General features: G+C 39.4%; 1 protein-coding gene across 2 annotated transcripts; it reads left to right on the top strand.

Annotated features, from left to right (window-relative positions):
• Positions 1-106: 106 nt before the first annotated feature.
• Positions 107-23,541, top strand: MASTL (microtubule associated serine/threonine kinase like). Of its 2 annotated transcripts, XM_074866639.1 has the most exons (13): positions 107-276; positions 793-1,135; positions 4,817-4,954; positions 6,351-6,490; positions 7,274-7,362; positions 8,678-8,784; positions 9,119-9,251; positions 9,827-9,999; positions 11,119-12,378; positions 14,305-14,443; positions 17,415-17,528; positions 17,619-17,720; positions 20,184-23,541. In XM_074866639.1, the coding sequence occupies exons 2-13, from the start codon at positions 1,124-1,126 to the stop codon at positions 20,339-20,341; spliced, it is 2,565 nt and encodes an 854-aa protein (XP_074722740.1). In that variant the 5' UTR covers positions 107-276; positions 793-1,123; the 3' UTR covers positions 20,342-23,541. The 2 variants fall into 2 exon arrangements, with proteins under 2 accessions (XP_074722740.1, XP_074722750.1); XM_074866649.1 differs by having other exon boundaries at positions 107-1,110.
• The last annotated feature ends 463 nt before the right edge of the window (positions 23,542-24,004 follow it).

Genomic DNA, 24,004 nt, shown 5'->3' with positions numbered 1-24,004 from the left:
CGGGGCAGGGCCAGGCCGGGGTCCGTCAGCGCGGAAACAGCGAGGCTGACGGGAGGGGGAGGAGGAGGAGGAAGAGGAGGGGTGTGGGCGCAGCCAGGCCCCGGGGGTGCCCGAGGCGAGGAGGAGGGAGGGCCCCGCAGGGTGCCCGCTGTCAGCCGGGGGCGGCGGACCTGCCAGGCCTGCCTCTGCCCGAGGATCATCACCTCCGGGGAGCGGGCAGAGCTGGGCTCCTCTGGCGAGTTCCCGGAAGGGACGGTTCGTGGCACTGGGTGACGGGTGAGGACGGCTGGCGGCGGGGACTGCAGGCTAGCGGCTGAGTCGGCCGCGGAGGGCCAGCGGGGCTGGTCACAGGGCGTGCTGGGGCCCTGCCTTGGCTCCAGCACCTCTGCAGAAGCAGAGGGTTCTTTGAGCCCGAGGGGTTCCTCTAAACCCCCAAATACCGGGATGCTGCTCAGACAGGGACCCGCAGTGTGGGGGCTACGTGGGTTGGAAACGGGTCTTTGCTTGTGTAGGGACTGCAACAGAACAGTTAGGACTGGTGTGAATGAATTATGAACAACAATGTATATGTGAAAACAGCACAAAAGCAGTAAGGCAAGGGTTAAAAGAATGACCAAGAGCACAACTGAGAGCAGTAAAACTGGTAAACACTGAGGCCTGTACTGTGTAAACAGAAAGCAGAAGGCCTGCGTTCTGGTAAGGCACATGATTTGTCAGGAGGCCTGTGCTCTGGGAACAGGAGGATGGCAGCAAGGGCAGAGCACAATGTAAATGCCGTCCCTATCACCGCAGCAGGAAGGCAGAATGTAGCCATGGAGATAATCCAAAATAAGGAAACAAAACAGGGAGCAACCCTGCCTAAGATTAATGGAGGCTGAAGTAATCAAGAATTGGAAGGAAGCAGCAGATCATGTTATTCTAAATCCTGATCATAAAAGATCTGCCCAGAAAGCAATCTGTCATCACCAACCCAGAGGACGCCAAGAGACAGTAAGGGCTCAACAGCGATGGAAAGGACCAGATCTCTGCGTACTCTTGCACACCAACTATCCTGGCTACGCCATTTGGACACACAACTTGGAGCTGGCGAGTATGCAAGCGTGAGAAAATGTGAGTGAAGCGCATGAGAAAATGGGTATGTGGGACCAAAATCAGTTGTTTCTGAATAAATATTACCTTCCAGTTCCTTGATGTCTCACACTGAATTCTGTTGAATTGCTGTACCTTCAAGCAGCCTGTGGACATGAGAGGACAGCCTACCTGCTCATAGCAAGTAACAGCCTACTGCCAAATTAGAAACCTGTATGACAAATTGAGTAGTTATTAGTCACATCAAAGCTTTGACAGTTTGTCACAATGAATGTTCCAAAAAAAAAAAAAACTCCACAGAATGAATGCTGTGGGGTTTAATTGCTATATACAATAAGGAGAATTAGGACATTTTTAAGGAGTCAAGCTGGGAAGGCTGCAGTGTGGCAATGTTGTTTAGCCACAGACAGTGACCATCAGAAATCCTTGTGCCAGAGCGACGCTCACAAACCTCAAAGGTAACACTGCAACCAACTTTATTCAGCTTGTCTGTGTCAATAATGAACATTTACCTCCTGGTTGTGAGCAAAACTGAGCGCACTGCTCACCAGATACCACCCAGAGCAGCACCACCTGGGTGAGACCGGAGGGTGGCCACCACAGCAGCCACCACCGCACAGAGGCCTGTGCAAACGGCAGCGATGGCATCTCTGAGGGCAGCAACTGGCACATCTGTTACCGTAGAAACCAGCAGAGGAACTCTCCAAGACTCGTTTTGGAGTTTTAGAAAGCAGGCATTCTTTATTGCAGTGCTGCATGCACAGGGGGTCATTGCACCTAACGTGCATACACTAAAACAAAAGTTCATCCTTTATATACCTTAAAGACAAATATTCATACACTTTCAAAGAAGTCTTCACCTTTCTACCTATTACATTTACATAATGCTGGCATTGTAAAACTACACTACACAGGCACAGGGGTCTCAGGTGGTCGTCAGTGGTTGGTTGGGGAGTTAGCCCCCTACTCCTTTTTCCCTTTTATGGTCATGAGCATTTTGAGGACAATTTCTTCTCCTTGGATGTTTCTCAACTGTTGTCCGGCCAAGCTGTTCTCTCTTATCCACCTTGTTTGAGCATTTCTGCCAGGATGCATCTATTCTCAAGGTTAGGATATTTTCTCTGTACATCTTAAGCACGCAGGGCTTGTTAAATACAAAGCTAAACATTGCTTGGTAAAAGAATTTCTTAATATTTAAGGTATAACGGAACGCTTCTCTTATCACTGATTATTACAGGCCTCAACTTGCAGAGGCACCCCACGAGGCGCCCCGGCGCGGCAGCCCGCAGCAGGGCCCCATCCGCCATTACAGGCGCCTCCCTCCAGCCGCAACGGTGGCCGCGCGAGTCGTCTCGCGAGAGCACCGCCCTCCTTCCCCGCGCCCGCCCGTTGGCCGGTGACGCCGAGGGGCGGGGCGGGCGCTGCCGCTTTGAATCGGCGCGGGCCGCCAGGGCTGGGGAGCGACATGGGGACGGTGGAGCCGGTGGCCGAGCCGCGGCCGGAGGATGCCGCCGCCACAGCTGCCGGCCCGAGGCGCATCGAGGTTCCCCGGCCCCCCTCCATTGAGGAGTTCACCATCGTGAAGCCCATCAGCCGCGGCGCCTTCGGGAAGGTGTACCTGGGCCGCAAGGCGGGGAGGCTCTATGCCGTGAAGGTGAGGGGCCGCGCGAGGCGCCTCCCCCGCCGCCCTTGGGCTTCCCTCGTTGCCTGGTGTTGCGGCCGCCCTCCGCTTTCCTTTGATCACGTGTGGGAAAGGGGCGTCCCGAGAGGAGAGGGGGGTACCCTGCGGGGGCCTGCCCCGCCGTGAGTCCCTCTGCCTTCCGGCACTTGGGCTCTCGGGGAGCCGCCGATCTTCTGGCAGAAGCCTAGTGCCTGGGAGATGTGCTTAGCTTTCTCCTCACGTCCCTGTTCGCCTGGAAGCTTTAGTTAGGAGGCATCTGATAACGACAACTGCTTTTAGCAGCTCCTTAAATGTAGAGAAACCGCGCCAAAAGCCTTCTAAAGCGTCGGTGCGCTGTTGGCTTCCTGCTTGTAAATACTTGTTATAATTGAATGCCTTCAGCTGTCGTGCCACTGGGAGGGCGTTCTCACATTTGTTCGTGAATGTAAAGTCTGTCTCTGAAATGTGTAAAGGGAGCAAATTATAAAAAGGATTTTTGCTGAGTAGACATTTGAAAAAAAACCTTGCGTTTTCTATGTTGATACTCACGGAACTGAAAATTAGGCTTGTCAGTAGTAAAAACTTTACTGATGGTTTGTGCGAGCTTGACTTTGCAATTAGAAGGATTATAACCAGGTGCATAGTACAGAAAGAAAAGGAAATGTAAAAAGTCATGCAAAATAGACATTCTCTTCAGAGCTATATATGTCTATTTACATGATTGTATTGTAAGCATTTTGAGGTGAAAGCTTTTGTGTAAATCCTTTATTGTTATTGCAGTGAAATTGATGGATTATTGACAGCTACATTTAACACGTGCTACATATTTGTACAGTTAAGGCCAACACTCATTAAATGTGTAGTTCTATGCATTGTGGCATTTTGGGGTTTTTCTGTATCAATTTTGATAGTGGTGATGGTAGCTGTGGAAACACTTTCTACAGTTTAGATGCTGCATATAGAGTGGTTCAATTATGTTACTCTAGTATCTTACACAAGTTTATTTAAAGTATTCTGACCTAAAAGCTTTTGTGTAAATCCTTTATCCCTATTGCAGTGAGACTTATGGATCATTCAAGCTACTGAATTTAACATATGCTAAATATTTTTACAGTTAAGGTCAACACTTACACAGAAGGTATCAAATGATACTTATGTCTTGCTATTTTTATATGTTACCAGATTCTGTTAATGAATGGTGGTGGTAGCTGTAGACTCAACTTTTTACAGTTTGTTGCACAGAGAATGGATATTTAAACTTTCTTTAATATCACTATACATATCTAGACCAAAGATGTTGAAGATGGGCAAACTTCCAAGGTATTTAGTCAACTGCTACATATGCATATCAGCTGTGCTATTATGCGTCTTCTATTCAAGATTAATATCGAGTGGATATCAACATATAGTAGAGTAATTCAGCAGAAGAATTAGAGCCCAATTCATGGTTAAGCCTGTTATTTCTTCATTGTGAGTTGCATGTCTTTGAGGCTTCTTCCCAAGGAAATAAATATTTGTTGGGTGACTTGATTGTAAATTTTAAATTAAGCAAAAAATTCACTTGCTTTCTCTGCAAAATTAAGAATTAGAGGCTGGAATAATTGCAGTCTTGCACTTGAGGATACCAAGATGGGATAGCTTACTGATATATTCTATTTTCAAGCCTCAGGTCATATATCTCAGCCTCTGAAGAGATGGAAAGACTTGATCAGGAAGCGTATATCTAGGCATTGAACACTTTTTCCCGGTTCTGAGTTGTGCACTGTGGATAACAGATTAACTCGGAGCAGCTTAATTTCAGATACAGCCTAAACACTCATTTCCCAGTGTGTGCAATTGCAGTAAATATTGACAGTGTGATTTTTCACTCAGAATTGAATTATAAGAGTAATGAAAAAGGTTCTCTAATAACCTGTGGTTTAAAATTCTGTCTGTATATGAAGTTATAGCGTTGTTTTGTATGTATATATGTATGCAAGTTTGAAGTGTAGAGATAAATGAATTGTCTAAAGAACTGTGGGTTAAGCACAGAAGAAAGATATTTATCTACTTTGTTTTGTTTTTCAGGTGATGAAAAAAGCAGACATGATCAACAAAAACATGGTTCACCAGGTCCAGGCAGAGAGGGATGCACTGGCTCTCAGTAAAAGTCCTTTCATTGTGCACTTATACTACTCACTTCAGTCAGCTAATAACGTCTATTTAGTGAGTAAATAAATGGCTGTGGTACTTATGTTAGTGTTGGAAATGGAGTGCAAAACTATATTCATGTCTGAAAACATACTTTTACGGTAGTCAGCGAGTACTCCTTAGTCACTTGTACTTTCTTCTTTCTCAGAATGGTTGAACAAGTGAAATATTTCTTTTCCCCTGGTACCTTTGAGATCTTTCCATCTGTGTTCCCTGTTTTCTAATAGCTAATCTGTTTTAGGAATATGGAGAAATCTTAGGGAAAACAACACAAGAAACCATTCTGTTCAAGCAGATATCCCATGGCTCACTTAAAAGGAAATCTGTTTTACTTATTGCCTGTGCTCAAAATTCATTATGGTAGTTGGCCTAGATGACAAGAGGATAACTGAGTGGCAAAAATAAGTGCTAGTCTATATGGAGCACTGTGGAGTACGGCAAGACTTAAATATGGTTTTATGTACTGCCTCCACATAAAGGTGGTATGGATTAAGACTGTCCACAAAGGGTCTAGCGTAATTTGACTGATTTGCTGTAAGCGCACACAGTGAATGGCTTGATTAAACTCTGAGATGAGGTTGCTCTGCACTCCTGCAATGCATTTGGAGTGTAAATGAAGGCTTTTTTTCCTGGAATCTCTGTTAACTGCTGCATGGAGTAGAGGAGTTCAGGGTGCAGGATTTGTAAAGGAGATGCTAGAATATGGAATAGTATTGTGTGTTGGAATCTAAGTACTGGTGAGATTTCTTGACCAAAACCCGCTAAATTAATTCTTGTCACTGAAGAGTGAGTTTCTGAAACCCTGCTGACTTTTATCTTGAATAGGACATGGGCCATAATGTATGGGTTTGCATAATTTTTTTTTATGTATTTTTTTAAAACACTTTCATGTCTTAATTGCACAGTAGCTCTTACTGGATACATTCTGGAAATTTGCACTTATTTCACAAAGCTTAGGTCTGAATTTAATATTGTGTATAAACACTTGCAAAATAAAATCATTGTGATCACTAGTTTTTATTTATATAGAACAGGGGTCTTTGGCTTCAGGCCTTGTGTTTCACAGAAGCGTTTTGCAATTTATTTTCTATAATATAGAAATCTTTCAGAAGTTAATTAAAAAACTGACTACAGTATTTATTTGGGAGCTGATTACAGAAAGTAGGCTAGGCAAATAATATAAGTATATGATCTATTTGAAATAAAATGTTTTGTGTCCTCTGTCATCTGAAGCTTTAATTATTTTATCCAAGTGAAAAATATTGTGTGGGAAATGAAATTCATGCAGGGAAGCTTCTTGCAGCTTCTGCTCTCTGAAATTTAATTTTCCTAGTGGTGAAGCTTTTTTATATTTTACTCGCAAATTTGAAGTGTGTTTTAAAATGTTAAATTTAAAACATTTGAATGGCAGGTGATGGAGTACCTTATTGGTGGAGATGTCAAATCTCTTCTCCATATTTATGGATATTTTGATGAAGAAATGGCTGTTAAGTATATTTCTGAAGCAGCATTGGCTCTTGACTATCTTCACAGACATGGGATAATCCACAGGTAAAACCCACTTCTTTTTTTTTTCTTACAAATAAGTATTTGGTAGTTTGGGTTTTTTATTTTACACTCAAGCATATAACCAATCACCATTTTATAGTAACAACTACTTCATTTGCTAGAGCTTCTGGAAGCTCCTTTTGCATGTGTACACTGCAGCAATGTCATGAAACAACACCTAAAATAAAAGCTGTCCATATATGTTAGGCAGACAAATCCACACTGCTTTCCACTGTACAGTGGTGTATTAGCAGCTATGCTGCCTTCTAGGTCCCCTCTCCCTGTGGCTTTTAAATGACTGTTAGTTCAGGAAACCTCTGGATACTGCCAGCATGTAACTGTAGGACAAAGGGACACTGACTACTCTAATGTTCCCGCTGTACTGAGAGTTCTTTGCTGCATTCAGTGGTGCTACAGAGAACACACGTGAAAACTTTTACTAGAAGTTTGCTTGTCATGGGTACTGTTGTGTGTAGGAGCTATGCATTAGTAAATGTTGTGATGGTAGTACTCATAAAGAACACTTGTTAAACCTGCTGAAACACAAAATGTGCAACTCGTGTAAAACCACTGTGCGTGTCACAAGGCCTGGTGTGTTTGTACAATACTTAGTGCTAGATATGTTTAAATGTTCTGGTGTATTCCTCCAGTTGGAATCATCTGCTGGCTAAGAGATGTTACTGAGAAACAGCTATAATCAAAGTTTTGTACTGAGTATTTCTGGTCAGTTAACTTAATATTGCTCCGTTGCCCTTTTACTGATTTCAACTATATTCATGTCTTCAGGGACCTGAAGCCAGACAATATGCTCATTTCTAATCAGGGCCATATAAAGTTGACAGATTTTGGGCTTTCCAGAGTTACTCTGAACAGAGGTAAGAGTTGTCTGTATCCTTTTGGCTGTATTAGAATGTATTTTTGTGTTACATTCCTGTATTCTTGAATGCTTTACATCCCCGTAGAGGGCAGCTTTCAATTAAATAAGCCCAAATGTTGCACTAATATATGATTTCTAGTTAGTACATCCTGATAAGGTATATGCTAGTAAAGGGTCTGCTCTGTGCACTGCACTTCAGAAACTAAAATATTTATTCTCTGGGACAAGGGGTATGAAATATTATCTAGAGCCATTTGTCTTGAGGGGTATGGATTTCAAAGTTTTCTGTGAAGTCCACTAAGAGAATTCAAAGGGTGAATGAATAATTCTGGCTATTTCTGTCCTTTGGTTCATGTTTTTCTGTCCTTCTGTATATTAACTTCTAACCTGAGCTGGGACCTTTCAGACATTAATGTGAAGGACAGGGGGAGGTGGTGAGTCCCAAACAGAAGATTATAAATCAGTGCTTTAGCATACGAACATAGTGTTTTCAAGTAGCAGAAAATAGAGCTGAATAGTCAAATGACTGCCACAGGTGATAGGCTGCAGGTCTTAAGGTGAATAGCCAGTTCCTGAACTAGTTTGCACCTCCAACCCCTTAGCCATATCAGCCAAACTAATAATGCTGCACAGCACCAGTTTAGTTTTTTCAGATAGCTGGTGGTGGGTACAGCCTTTTTATATAGTTAAAGGAATGTAGAAATTCAGAGTTTTCTATGGAGTTTCTGATTCATGGTTTTAAGAGTGTAGAGGAAAATACTAAGTATACTGTATTTTCTATAATATACTGCTTTGATAAGCTCTAATGGGACAGATTATTGTGTTCGGTTGAACATATGTAAGCTATAAGCCTACTTACCACTAGTGAGCAATAAATGGCATCTAAGGTTAAATTTTCACTTATGAAAAATTTGTAGCTTTTTTGAGATGTCTTTGGGAGAGAAGACAGGCTTTGAATCAAATTTACCCTCTTGGCCAACAGGCCATAGGCTGGAATTGCTACCTGAAAACCAAAGCTGGTATCAAATTAGAAAATGTAACACTTGCAACATAGTATGTTGGAAAATAAACTGGACTCTTACAGTTTCTGTATATAAACTGTAATTTTATGATGGCTATACAGGAAGAAACAGCTTGTGTTGAATAGGAATGTATGGGTATGTCTTCACTTGGGTTTGGTGTCTTCTTTTGTATATTCAGTATGTGACTAAATTTTTTTTCCTCTCTTGAGAAAACTTAAGTAAATGCCTGTAATTTTGCTTACTTGATAGCAAAAGGAAAACCTGACCTACTTTGTATTTTTTTGTTTGTAGAGATAAATATGATAGATATTCTTACTACACCATCAATGGCAAAGCCAAAACAAGACTACTCACGTACTCCAGGACAATTGTTGTCTCTCATCAGTTCTCTGGGTTTTGTAAGTAATTTTCACTGTCTTTGAAGTACTTCATTCTTTTAGCTTGCTTACTATCTTAAATGTAATAATAGGAGTGCTAAGGCTATTCTTGCACCTCTTCTGCCAGCTGGTGGAATGATTTACTATATGTTTCCAGCACCTTGAAGTTCTGAAGCGATTACCTCGGACTATATTTCAAATTACTGACTATCAGTTGTGCTTCAAAAATTTTGGTAAATGGGCATGATTAACTCCAATGCAAATGTAATAAAGAATATATGAAGTTACACTATCAATCCTGGGTGTTTTGTTCAGGCTTCATTAACTTTGAACTATGCTTCTTCCTGCTTGATAGTATACTCCTGTGGGAATGAAAATGCCAGAGCACAATTCAAGTCAATCATCTGACAGTCTGCATGGAGTGGTTTCTCCCTTACCTATGGTCCAAAAGGAAAATACCCCTCTTTCGACTAAATTATTCAAAACATGTGAGTATACCAAGCCTTGTACTGAGTAATACTCTGACTGTGAGGTTGTGGTCTTTTAATTTTATGTGAGCAGCTTGGACCCACTTGATAAAAGGTGTGTTTCTATTGGTGTCTTGCTGTCTACCATTCCTCCAGTACTTAAGGTCTGACATATTTTCACCTACACTGCTTATGTCATGTTTTGATTTTTTTCACATGCACAACCACTGAATTCAAAATCAGCCTTTAAGATTTTACAGAAATAGTGTCAGTTCTTGGCATACTTTCACTGAAAATGATTTAATATAGCAATGTGTGCTTTCATTTAAATTGTCTTATCTTGCTGCTTACTCATTTCCAACCTGAAATGAGAAAGAAGGCTACTATGGTGCTAATGTTCAGATTGCTTTTAAACTCTTGGCAAGTTCCCACTTCAAAAAATGAGTGAATTGACTATGCAGGAAAGATGATGAGAAATTATGATGTCATGCATAACTTTCCAGAACTTCCTTTGATGTCAAAGCTTGACATAGTATGAAGCGGGTTAATATATGTTGCCTATTTGCACCAACATTTGATTTCTTTTTCCTCGCAAGATCTTGATACTTCTCAATTAACTCCCGTGATGCCAGTGAGAAGTTTAACTCCTACTCTACTTCAGTCAAGAAAAAGGTTTGATACCTGCAGCGTCAGTAGTCTGTCGCACGCGAACCTTTCCAGTATGGAATCAGAGTGCTGCAGCAGCCCCAGGTGGGAGAAAGATGTAGAGGTCAGGACTGTTTTATCTTCCCACTATAAACTAAAATTAGCTTGTATTTGTCTATGCACTGTTGCAGATCTCCTCTACTTACTTCCCCCACTTATTTCAAGTGTAGAGAAGCCTTCCAATGGGAGAAGGAGCAGGGGTTGTAATCCTTGCCAAGTAGGAGTTTTGAATCAAACTAGTATTTTTCATCAAGCAAATAATAGTCCTGTGCAATGTAACAGGAAAAGTAAATGCCATTTAGCCTGCAGCAAAGGAGTGAAAGAGAAGGCATCTATTGGTTTAGCCCTATTCCTCACAATGTGGGCAGTGCTGGGAGCACTGGCTCTTTGGAAGCTAACCTTGTCCCTGTAGTTTTATTAGCTCAGCATGCAGACAAAAGAATTTCTTTAAAAGGCAGAACTTGGGGAAAATAATAAACAAAATGCACTTCAAACTTATACTAGCTATTAAAAACTGAAAATGTTTAAGAATTGTATTACTGAAGGGTTTTGTATCAACTAATCTAACACCAGTAACTATAGCTGATACAAAATACTTTCTCCTATTTTAAACTGTTAATAAAATTCTGTACAGATGCAGACCTAAAAGAAAATGCTGCTGTGTTTAGTCCCTTGTCATGATTCCTGTTTAGATCACACACAAAAACTTATGTTTAAAACAATTTATAATTCTTTGTTTTATCTGTCCATTTCCCAAGGCCTTTTTTTAGTATTGCGTTACCAAAATAGTAGTAATATCAGATTTGTCTTTTGTCATCTCTGAAGTATAATATGCCACAGGGTAGTATAATGGAGTTCTTTAGTTTGGGGTTTCTTGGAAACTCGGAAGTTCTGTAGCTTAAGTTCTTAACATAAAATCACAAATACAACTTTAATTGCTATATTTCTTCATCCTTAGGCATTTAAAATAGTAAGCTTATTTTATGCTCTTAAAAGTCAAATTATCCCTAATTTAGTTTTGATTTTTTTTAATGTATTATGTTAGTTTGTCACTATTCATGGTTATAAAGAATAAGTAATGCTTGCCAATTTGCAGTTCTTTATGGAAGTGGAAACAAGGTATTTCTATAATGCTGTAATCCTATTTTTCTTGATACTCAAAACTTAATGTGCTCATTTGCAGCAAAGTGAAGATGAACACTATTCTACAACAGGCAGAACAAGTAACAGTGAATCAGCTCCCCTTTCCAATGTAGAATTGCTGAATAGCAAAGGTATTAACGTTTTAAAGAAGAAAGAACTGGAGTCTGCTATTTCTCCCATCAGCAGCAATGACTCTGGCAGTAGGCAGAAGTTGGGAAGTGAACCTTCCGATATAATAGATACTCCTGTGACCACACTGGATGTGAAAGGCATAGTCAGAAAATGTCTTTCTGAAAATAAGATTTGGGAAGAAAAACTCCTTGTAAATAAAGGAGTTATGACTAATGAAACAGCAGAAACTTCTAATCAACAACAGTCACCTTCAAGACAGAATGAGTCTGACAAGCCTATCGAAGAGGAAGAAGTTTTTGAAAAGCCAGGTGTAAAAAGAAGCTTTGAATTAGTTGACACTAGTCCTTGTCAGGAACTTAACTATGTTAAAAAAAGCAATGCAGAATATAAACGTGGTTGTCAGATCTCAGAATTTCCAGCAAACGAAAGGACAGGTTTGACAACAGAAATTCAGTCCTTAATGCTTTGTAATAATGGATGCCTACGTGACACCTGCAAAAGCAAGGAAGAAGTTAAGAGTTTTATTGGTAACCAGCAAACAGTAGAAAAATCACTTACTTCAATTATAACCAAAAATCTTATGTGTGATATGGATGCAGACTATGAAAAAGATGATAAAAAGGAGTATGTGAACTCAAGTTTTTTAGGCACTGACGATGAAAAACCTTTAGGAATCCTCAGTGCCGATTCGGACTTATCATTTCCTGACATGTCTGTTAAAGAAAGCCATTTAGAAAAGCAGCTTTTAGATTTGGACAAGAGTGTTAAAGACCTCTCCTTTGAGGAACCAAAACCAGAAGACATCCTAATAACATCACCGGAGTCCAGAGATGCCCCTCAAAATGGAGAGGAAGCACATACTGTCCAGGACTGCAAGCCACCTGGTTTGAAGGAAGAGGATCATGAAAAGGATAATGACCAAAAACACATGAAAGAAACTTACCTTGACATAGGATCTCCCTCAGAAAAGATGATGGAAGCACTGAATCTCATTAAAAAAAATGCTGTTGTTTTTCGAAGTTATAATAGTCCAATTAATATATCCAATGTATCTGAGCCATGTAGCATGGCTTCCTTGGATATAATGGATCTTTCACCTGCTTGTAGTGGCTCTTACCCAACAGCTATTACTCCATTACAGAAAGGAAGACCGTATAGGGTCTATCAGGTATGTAAGGAGACGTGCAGAAACTTTGTGCATGCATTAGACAGTGATCTGAAGTGATTTCATTTCAGTTGTTAATTTAGGGAAAATTGGAGTTTGAGGTAGTCTGTGAAAGTGACCTTTGCTGACAGGCTTTAACTTCCTGTACTTGTGTGGCCAAAATTATAATTTCTGTAAGTGTTTAGCAATAACTATGTCCACTGCTTTGCCTCTGGCTCAACATGAATTGTCTGTCCACCTCTGAGAAACTCTTTGCTCTTATGGTGAACTAGTAAAGAAAGCCTGTGTTATTTTGTCTCATCCTACTTTTAGTGCAGTGTGGTACTTCCTGTGAGTAATTATAGGTTTCCTCATGTAATGGGAAGTGGGGGTTTTTTTTGTAATCCTGCATCCCTCCCAAGATGGTCTGCAAATGTTCTTCAGCTGCTAGTAACTGCTATTATGCCTGCTATGTTCTTTTTTTCATTCTGGTAAAAGTAATGGTGTAATGTGTGGTGTCAAGTACCAATTACAAGCCTACTGCAAAGATTGATGGAAACAGTAATAGCTGCTTGCAGGGTATAAAGTTTTTGATTTGACCTTTTTAATCCTTCTGATAGTAAGTAAAAAATCTTACTGTCCTAAAGTAAGTTAGAGCCCTGATGTGGGAAAAGTAAAAGGATACTTTTCAATCAGTGTTTTCTGTTTTGTTTTGTTTTGGCACAGCTTTACAAGACCTTTATCTAGTTACTTAGGTTCTAGTTGCAGGATTTGAAGCTTTTGGACAAAACTGAATGATTTGGTGTACCAAAAGGGGACATTCAAAATGTCATTTTTGGGAAGGCCTTTTTTCTGCTGTCTTTGTCTGAATTGCTAGCTTCTGTTTCATCTACATAAAATTTTAATTGACTATGAAATTTAGCTTGTATTCAGCTGAAATGGAGTCAGAGTAGTATGCACTTCATCTTCTGAGAAATAAATGACTGATGGCATTACATGTTTTTTGTAACTTAAACAGGAGGATACCTTTTTCATATACTTTTGTGATTCTTTTTAAAATTACATCACTGTGACCTGATTACCTGATTTCTACTTTGATAGTGGATTCTGTAGCCTTTATGGCATAGTGATAATGAGTTGATCTCTGCTGCACTGAAGATGAAGTTGGAAATGAAATTATACAAGATATATAGGAATTAAGGGTATATTGAAAAATAAAGAATAAGTCTCTACAAGATAATTTAGTAATATCTCCAGGTCAAAACAGGAAGTCTTGCATTGCAGTCAGCCTATCGACTATGAGAATTTATTGATCTCTTTGCAAACCTGCATATTTTAGCTTCAAATAATGGCCCAAATTAACTTTCAGAAGGTTTGTGTAGCTGCAGACAGTCCCTAAGTCTAACTTGAGTAGAACTTCATCTGCAGGCATTATGCAACCTGTAGGATGCAGGTTAAACAATAAAGGGCTTGTTTAGTATATTTTGATTACATCTGGTATGCAATGTGTAAGAAAATTCAGGATTCTCCTTTTTATTTTACAGGTATTTGACACACATGCTTGCTTTTCATAGGCTAATATTAAGAACTCAGTGCTGAAATCAAAGGCTATTTTGACATTCTATTTAGTAGGTTATCTTCAGATTTGCGTTTGAAAGGGGCGTTTAAGATTGGGGGGTTTTTTGAGAAGTTACTTGTGGATTTGACACTGGAGGAAGAAGTTGAGGAAAAGTGTCTCAAAGACTAGGCATTGATTAACTTTTTATACTTCAAGATGGTTGAGATAAATAAATGGAAGCATATTTGACATACTTTTTCAGGGAATGTACGTTCTGTGACATGTTCTTGACTTGAACTTAAGTATCAACTGTTTTATACCCATTACTAAACCTGAAGATAGGAGTTTCTCTGGGTTTTTTGACATCTGAAATCTTTGTTGCATCTTTTAAGACACCTCATCAGGGAGATGCTGGCACACCATATAGGACTCCAAAGAGCGTAAGAAGAGGAGCTGCCCCAGTAGAAGGTGAACGCATCCTAGGGACCCCAGACTACCTGGCACCTGAGCTGCTTTTGACAAAGCCTCATGGTAAGACAAACAAACCATGGACTTTGTAAATACTTGAAAGGTGACATATTTACACTTCTAAATGTCTCTAGAGCTCTAAACCCTTCAAGTAATGAAATAGTGAATTCTCTAAAAATACCTGGTGTTTAGCTTCTGCCAACATGGGTGGCTGTTTGCTTCAGCTGCTTCTTCCATTTACGTTTTTTACGTGACCAGAGGTTTTGACTGTCTAGCATGGTCTTGCCTGCTGCTAATCTAATGCTCTGGAAGGTGTGCTTGGGCAGCCTGAGGCTTGCGTGTGGTGTAGGAATCACAACTTGGTCATCCTGAGTGTCCTTAAAGATTCTTGAGGGAGGTGGAGGTGGCAAGTGGAACTTAGTGGAATTTAGAATGTATTCCATGTTTATTGATATCAGTGTGTTATGTGCATCCAGATAAGTTTATAAAGTTGCATTAAAATCAGTTATTGAGTTGAGTAACTTCATGAAACGCCTAAGATTTCTGGCAGGATCTTCCGTATAAGTGTACAGTAGTAACCAGCAAGTATTTTTCTGCAAGGTAATATAAGAAAATAAAATAGTGTAACTGAAGTGAATAGATTTCTTTGGCTCAATCCTGAGCTCCACTGAAATTAACAAAAAGTCTGAAATATTTTCCCACTAATTTGCAAGATCCATTAACAAAAAATAAATGCGAGGTATCCCTGATACATTTGTTGTATTTATAATTGCATTTTATTTCCATCTCAAAAGTATACTATTATTTTGTAGAGCTAATAGTCTTAGGAAAACTGATATCTTCATTACAAAAGCTATTACTAATCTGTGAAACAGTAAAATTCTGCTGTATGCAGCCAATATACATTAACTAAAACTGTATGAAAAGATAGAACAATTTAACTGTAACAACTAAAATTATTAAACATGTGTAGTTGTTTTGCACTTCCATTTAGAAATCCTGGTTATTTGGCAGGCATTAAAACTGGATAATAGCTTGGAAATGTAATTAAGGCTACTTAGACAACGTGGAACTTGGTTGTGAGGTGACTTCTGTGCAATTATTGAGTGTCTTCAGACTTCAGTGATAACTTGCAGAGCCTGGGTTTTATGTCAGGAAATGTCAAAGCTCCCATTACCTTCAGTGAAGCCAGGGTTTTCTGGCTTTGGAACTCAAGACTTTCTCTCACTAAATATTTCTAGTGTTAACTTGCTTGTAAATGTAGTTTCAATCCTAAACTATAATGTTGCAAAACTATTTTATTTATGTTTCTAACTTGGATTTAACATTGTTTATTGTTGAGTTACTACCTTAACAAAAAACCCTGCATTCCTGTGCCTTCGGGGAATCGTACTTGATATTCGATTATATTTGTTAGGGGCTTTAGCAGTGCTAGTAATGTTCTTGCTTCATTGTCTTTTCATATGCAGGGACTCTGATCTGAGTTTGCTATTACTGTGCAGAAATGGAGTGTTCAGCGTAACTGTGAACAGTCAAAGTATAACTAGATTACAATTTCTAAGAAAATTGTTCGGGTGAACAATGTTTCTATATAGAAAGCTATGTCCAGTATGCATTCCACAAAAGAATGTGTGATGATTCCACAAAAGCTTCAGGAAACATCAGTATCACTGACTAGGCTACCAGAAATCACACACATAAGCCTGTGCTTCAGGAGTAAAGTCAGCATTCTTAAAGATGTTGTGTAACAGGAAATAAACCAGAGACACTTTCTCATTGTTTCCTTTCACTGGATGTGGTCAATCAGATTTGCTTTGTGTATGGGTGAAGAAGGCTCAGATGCTCAAGACCTCGTATTTCTGTTTCTTGATTCAAATATTGATAGACGTGATTTAGCAGGGATATGGTAGGAGTTAATCTAATTTTTAGTTAAACTTTGAGTAGGGAAAAATTGCTGCTGAAACCTGTGTTACTACATTGTTCAGACTTGTGATCTTAATAGACTTTGACTGAAGCTGGGAATATTTTATAGGAACATCTGAGTACCTCTAACAACAGGGGATGTGATCTCACTGCTTTGATACGCTTAGCTTGGTGGGACACTCTTACTGCTGTTAAAAGTTGCTGAATGTGCATTAGATTATTAGTTAAACATTTTGGTTTTCAGCATTTCTAAACTTAGTCAATAGTCCTTTTGAAATGGCTCAAAACACTTGTTTTCTTAACTTGGAGGTGTCTTAATGGTTTTTTTTTATATGCCAAAAAAACCCAAGTAAAATTGCACTTCTTTCAAAGATTTTTTTTTTTTGCAGCAATTGTGGCATCTGTTCTTTATACGGTGGAGTGGGCATGGCTTAAAGGTGCAGGAAGCTTAGAATGCATGCAGTGGTGTCTTTGCCTGCTTGTTTTTAAGTAGGTTAACAACCTGGAACATGGAAAACCAAAATTATTTAATAACAAAGAAGAGATAGCTAGTAATTATGCATTACCCTAATCAACTTCAGTGTAATGGAAGTAATTCCAGCTTTTTGCATACTGGCTCATCTCTGCAAGCTGTCGTCAATATTTTGACATAAACTTAGACAACTGAAAATTAAGTTCAATAGTTTGAATTCTTGGAGTCTTCTCAAAAAAAAAAAAAAGAAAGATACGAGTTACAACATGGAGCGCTTATCCAGGCTCTAGAGTGGTTGTAAAAGACAGCTGTTTCTTATCACAAAATAACTTGTTGGAGAAGTCAGCTCCTGGATTCTCTGTGATGGGAGCTGATAATTAGATTGTTCTTAAGAGCCCCCTTGCTTTTATCAGTAAACCCCAGTATTATCTATAATGAATTAAGGAGCAAACTGGCTTTAAAAAGCCATTTAATATATTTCTAATCTTCCCCATGATTAAGTACAACTTATTTTGTCTCTTCCTTCATTTCCAAGAAATTTTGCAGGATTTAAACACTCTTCAATTTCTGCCATGGCTAATCTTTGCAAATATCTTTAAACCTTTGTGTTAGTGTAATGACCTGGATTTCTCTTATCAGGTTCTGCTGTAGACTGGTGGGCCCTTGGAGTTTGTCTGTTTGAGTTTCTAACTGGAATTCCACCTTTTAATGATGAAACACCAACACAGGTCTTCCAAAATATTTTGAAAAGAGGTAAGCTGTTTCAGTAATCGGGGAAAGTATGCATTTCCAATGTTTGCTTTATGGTTTGAGTTAACAACTCCTCTGCATCTTTGTCCGTAGATATTCCCTGGCCTGAGGGTGAAGAAAAGTTGTCTGATAATGCCCAAAGTGCAATAGATATTCTCCTAACAATTGACAGTACTAATAGAGCTGGACTGAAGGGTTAGTATTAAAATTCTGTTGTGTTCTTTGCAACTAATTAAAAATTTCAAACTGGTGGTGTCCTCTTCCTGAAACTTAGACTAATAAACTTTAACATCTATTTAGGTTCCATGTATAGTGCCTGAACACTTAACAAGTTGTGGTCTTTTCTGTATTTCTTGTGGGACTTTGCCCTTTTGAATGAGGAAATGGAGAGGGGGATTTTTTTTTACTGAACTCTTGTTTTGTTTTAATGCTGCTTTGTTATGGATGTTTAGTGTTTGCCCTCTGATGTAACAAAGAAGTTGTCTTAGCTAACTCAGAAAGAGGTATTTGGGGGTTTTTGACCTAACTGATTTTAGGAACCTTGATTAAAAGCCTATAGTTCGGGAGAGAAGACTCCTACAAAAGTCAATTCAAAGGGGCTTTTTTTTTAGGAATCATCCTGTCTTTACTGAATTGTGTAGGGGAACACAGAGTTAGACAATATATACTATACAATGTCTATACATTTTTTTTTTTTCCCCCCCCTGTAGAAGGACTTAAACATTTGCTGTTGTAACAGTGACTATATTTTATTTAAAAAAATTGATAAAATCAAAGAATCTTAGGGTGAGACATCTTGGAAAAAGAGGAAGAAATCTTACAAGAACTGCTCAAGAAATCCCTAGAGAAGGAAATTATTATGGAAACACTCATAAAGAGACTGAAGGCTAGAAGCTGAAACCAGGCCAAATCAAATTAGAGAAGGCATGTGGTTATAAATGAAGATCATTGTCATTGGGGAATTCTGTGGCTCTTTAATGTATCCCAAAAAGCATCTGATGTCTTAATTTGAAGGTGTTTTAGTTAAATGCAAGTTATTGTCTTCATTCCTGGATATTAGGGTAAAATCTAATTGCCTGTCATGCATAGAAATTTAAACTAGATGACATAAAGGTTTCTTCTGATCTGAAGTTCTTGGAAATTCATTCTTTGTCAGGACCTTTAACTGTATGTCTTTAGCCAATTTATAGGCCACTGAAGTGAAGCTGGATGAGTAGCTTTCAGGACAACCATTAAATTTTCCTCACTGTAATTGAGTTTCCATCACTGTCTGACATCTTCTCTTCCCACCCCCAACACACACGCTCTCCCTCTCTCTGTTTCTTCAGCGTGAAGCCTAACTTACTGAGAATTTCCAGTTATGTCATGTCTTAAGTGCTGTGCTTCTATGAGTTCAGTCCTTCCAGATAAGAAAAGCTTTAAAGCAGCATTTGGCAGAGAACACTGGTATCCAATGTTGGGGTTTGATTTTTACACCCCTCTTCAGAGACGTGGGCAGGAGCTGACTGCCAGCTATGGTACACATTAATACTTCTTTGGAAAAGACAACGAAGTCTGCTCTCCTCTTCAGCTGAAGACAGCTTTCAGTATGTGAGAACTTTAAGAGCAGAACTAGATACAGTTCTGAGTGTATCTGTGCAGTGTCCTGCTCCATGTATGGCTGCTGAAGCTATTGAGAGAAGTTAGTCTTCTGACTCTGATTTACTGCATTTTGTCTAAAATAAACATTAATATTGTGTTCTATTATTTGATCGGGAAACATAGAAATAATAAACAAATGTTAATGTCTTACTGTCTGTCAGCTAAAAGCCTGTGGTATGTGCTTAGAATCAAAATTTGTAGTGAGCGTTTGTCTTGGTCAAACTTCCACTTCCTTCTAAATGATTTCTACCTGTCCTATTATTTTTTTTCTACTTGCTTTTGATTTTTGTGGTGCAGGTTTGTATCCCACTCCACTGAAAAGGCGATTTCTTGGATTGAATCAAAGTAGCAAAGCCACTTTCATCAGAGAGTGGTGTTTCCAGGTTATGCAGAAGACACATCGGATCCTGGGTGTCAGGAAGTCACCTGGTCAGAATGGACAGGGCAGGGGAGTTCTCCTTGAGTCATAAAGTCTTTCAGCTTGGTTAGTTATCCCACTTCAGGATAACTGCGGAACAGGATAACTTAAGGAATCTGGTGATTTGTGGTGACAGACTTCTATGTCTGGTGGTAGGCCAAAGGGGACTGTGCAAAGCAGAGGAGGACTGCTCCATGAGTGAGCAAAAGGCAGGTGGCCTGCATTGGAGAAGGATAGGAGGGACTCCTCCCACGTGTCTGCTCAGCATGGAACTTTGGCAGAACTAGAAACGAACTTTGAAGTGATGCTTAAAATTTCTGTGGTGCCCTATCATGAGAAATGCCCCTACGGCACCCCTGATCCACTAGGTTTGCTGTGTAGAATAGGTTCTCTAGCTGGGGGAAGACAGTTGGCATCACAACAGTTTGATCCCACTGAGGTTGGGGTAATCAAAATGCAATTGCAGTTTGCTGTTTTGGGATTCGCAAAAGTGCAAAATAGAGCAAATCTACTGCCAGTTATGCGTCAAGGGAACAAGGTGTGACTATGGGGCTTGGACAGAAGGAGGTTTATAATGCTTATGTGAACTTCTGTTTCAGAACTGAAGCATCACCCCCTCTTTCATGGTGTGGACTGGGATAATCTGCAGAATCAAACTATGCCGTTTATACCTCAGCCGGATGATGAAACTGATACCTCTTACTTTGAAGCTAGAAATAATGCTCAGCACCTGACTGTGTCTGGATTTAGCTTATAGCATCAAGATACGTCGATGGTTTCTCCATGGTTTTGCACACTTACAGGTTGTCCTATAACACTAGTTTGGTCTTAAGTAAGTTCCTTGCCAAATTTAGAGTGTGTTTTAAGTTATCGGTCTGGTTTTATTATTGTATCCTTTATTCTAAAGTGAAACTACTGTATGAAAGCTGGTATCAAGTGCCTTCATGCTACTTTTATCTCCCGTACTGCACCTTACTAAGAGGCCAGAGCATTGTATTTCTTGGAGCTACTAACACTTGGCAATGATGGGGCTTTTCTTAATAGCAATGAGTAACTCCAGTTAGGAGTGGTGAAGTTATTTCCCAGTTAAACATAATAGGGAAAGGACATAAATGCTTGCTGGTTGTACCTACTTCTACCTTACCTATTGGTGGTTTGGTGCGATGGCAGTCTTGTTTGGGAGTAGTCCTTTCTGACCAGTTGGAATATATATCGACTGTGCAAAGTCGATGTTTCCATTCGAGGGGGCAAATTGAATCTTAATGCAGCATTGAAATGTCTTCTGTTTATCTTATCCCAGGAAGAGTGAAGAGACAGTGGTGTTCAAAGCTAACTTGGCTAGATGTGCCATGCAAGATTGACAGTAGTTCCAGTGGTGGTTTTCCTTTCCTAGACAAATGGGGTAGGGAAGGGATACTTGGGGCAAGCCTGTTTAAACAAATGCTTTATTTAAATTGTTGCATTGTAGCCACTTACCCTGTAGGAAGATATATTTACATTTTAGCAGTTAATTGTTTTAAATAGAAAATGCTGGGTATGTGTTTGTGCTCACTCATGTCAGATGATTGAAAACAAAAAATCACCTGAGTGCTAGCTAACAAGTGAAGTGTTATTCATACTGAAGCTGCTATATATTAAACACTATAATGTATTGCAAATTAACAGACTGTTCTGTAAACTCACAACCAGATTTTGGATTTTACTAGAACTTAAGTTACAACTGTATAGTCAGTATTATAAATTCTAATTAGGGGAAGGTATATTTAAATCTATTTTTAAACGCAACACAACTTGCATCTGCTAGGTTTTAGAGGTTTATTTGTAGGTAATTCTGTTTAAATTATCTTAGATACCAATGCAAGAAAAATATCAATCTTAGCTGACTTACTGAAGACTTTAATTTTTCAGGTTTGTAGTTGTTAGGTAAAGATCACTTGTGCTAGATGGTGGTGCCAGCCAGTGGCCACATGCCAGAAGCCAAGCGTTTTGCTTGTGATTTTTGCCAAGTGGCTTTTGAGTCTCATGAACTGAACCTTCTTGCAGGGGGGTGAGTCTTGTCCCTTCGTTGCCCCAGTTCCTAGAAGACAAGACTTACTGATGGCATTCTGAGCAAACAGTGTCTGCTAGGCTTCCTGCTGTCCCTTCAGGTAGTGGGGGAAGGAATGGGAGTAGTGGAGACAAAGGAAGCTTCCTAGAAGGACCAAAAGAGAGCTAATGCTTAATAGTGGCAAATGAGAAATTCCAGCTCTAGGTGTGATAACTAAAACATAGTGAAACAGAATCTTGACAAGTTGCAAAGTGTACTGTGATTCTCACTCCCTTTGCTAAGGCCTTCAGTTTTAGAAAACTTCTAAATTGTTGAATCTTACTGAAATTAATGAAAAGGTGCAGGCAATCAAATGTAACGCATTACTGAAGCAGTATCCATAGAAAACGCTCCTTGAATATAAGTTCTTTAGCATTTTTCCTGTGTATAGTTAGAGTATATAAACTGGGGGAGGAGAAATACCTTAATCTAAATAATTGCTGGTATTTTACGCAATTTATTCTTCCATTTCTAATAATCTCGTTTAGGAAAACTAGTCTTACAAGAATGAATGTGTTTCATGCTGAGGAAAATACTTGAAAAATGTGTTAGGGAATAATGTAAACTGAACACCACAACAGGTCTGTCTTCAGTACTTTGCAAATGGTTACAACCTGTTCCCATTTTGCAGCATAACACATTCCCTTCAAAGTGGAAAAAATCAGTGGTATGACTTTTTAAAGATAACCTCTAACCCCTTGAAATAATTCTTAATCAGCTGCAAGGGTCAAGTAAGCTTCTATCTAAACTTTTTCTTGACTAATCACAAAGAACTCTGGAATTGCTTAAAAGTCTTTCAGGTAATCTAATGCTAGTGTAGACAGAGCTAGAGATGGTAGTACACAAAAACATTAGGCATAAAGAATCCTGTTAACTTACTGTTTTGTTCTTAAAACCCTTAAACCTTCTTATAAAAACCTTATTCTAAAATAAAATTATGGTTCTTCTACCATAGTTTTATAATGTAATACAAAACCATAAATTCTGTAGAACAGTAAATGGGCCAACTGACAAGTCAGGATGTTTTAATGTAAACAGTTATCACTGCTGTCTAGAACTGCTGCATTCTGCAGTTACCACTGAAGATTTGCAGTACCCCATTCTCTTCAGTATCTTGCATTTATCCTGATCATAGCAAACACGCAGTTCAATTTAACAAGTTGATTGTCAGGGTTTGTGGTGTGGGTTTGGGGGTAGTTTTGTATTATGGTTTTTTGTTTTGTTTAAAAGGTGAATCCTAGCTTTATTCTTCATCAAATTTCTTGTCAACTCTTAATCCCATTGGTTTTGTCCCACTTAATGCTTGACTTCAGATACTGCAGAGAAGAGTACAAAAAGCTATAACGTAGTAGCTGAAAGATTTAAAGTTTCTTCTCATCAGTAATCAACTACAAATATTCATGTAAGCCGGCAAAAGTTTCTGATCCTTAGAAGCTGTGAAATACCACTTGGCAAGTACTCTAGCTGGTACAGGGTGTTTCTTGAAGGCCTAAACTTTATGTGCATGAGCTACATATAAACTGTAGCTTCCAGGTTATCTTGGGAGGCAGCTTATCTGCTGTTAGCTGGACAGAAGTGTGCCAAAAACTAGATTTCAGTAACTGTCATGCTTTCTTAGAACAAAAATAAATAGCAGTCTGGGCCAACAATTGCTACCACTAACTTGCTCTTAGGTTCACCTATACACTGTGTGATGCTTGGAGGCCAAGACAGTGAAATGCTGCCATGGGTTCTTGAGCTAGTAGGTTCCAGTTTCAGCATGGTTATTCTTATAGTAAAATGCATTCTTTTCCACTCTACTATGTTCTCAAAAATTTTACTTTGCACACTTTTATATATTTACACAAAATAAAACACTGCAGTCTTGCTGTTGCTTGCTTCTGCATTTTTTTGTCTCTAAACTCTCTTATACTTTTGACACTGCTGGGGTGGTGGGAGGTGGATTTTTACACAAACCCAGACTGTTTCCCCCTACCCCAGCGAAGACAGTGATTATAAGTTAGGGAAATACTTAACACTTTCTAATACAGGTATGTATTCCCTTTGGTTTCTAACTTGCTAACACCTTCCTGTAATCTTTACTACAAGCTCCATTTGTGTATTCAGTGGCAGGAGAGCAAAGAATCCTTGGATGATCTATAACTCCTGCTGGGCGCCTGCTCCTCTCTGGTAACTAGAAAGAGTCAGACAGAGTGTGGCTCCATCTCCACCAGCACTTACTGTGCTGCTGCCACAAGCCCCGAGCAGGAGTGAAAGAGGGCCCTGAGGACACAATAGCTGCCCCTCTCACACTTACACCTGGCTCTGTTCTGGTTCCTGCAGCTGCACACCTAT

Source organism: Strix uralensis, chromosome 1 (genome assembly GCF_047716275.1).
Source record: "Strix uralensis isolate ZFMK-TIS-50842 chromosome 1, bStrUra1, whole genome shotgun sequence".
Classification (NCBI taxonomy): domain Eukaryota; kingdom Metazoa; phylum Chordata; class Aves; order Strigiformes; family Strigidae; genus Strix; species Strix uralensis.
Note: the sequence above shows the minus strand (reverse complement) of the source record. Positions and strands in the feature narration are given on the sequence as shown.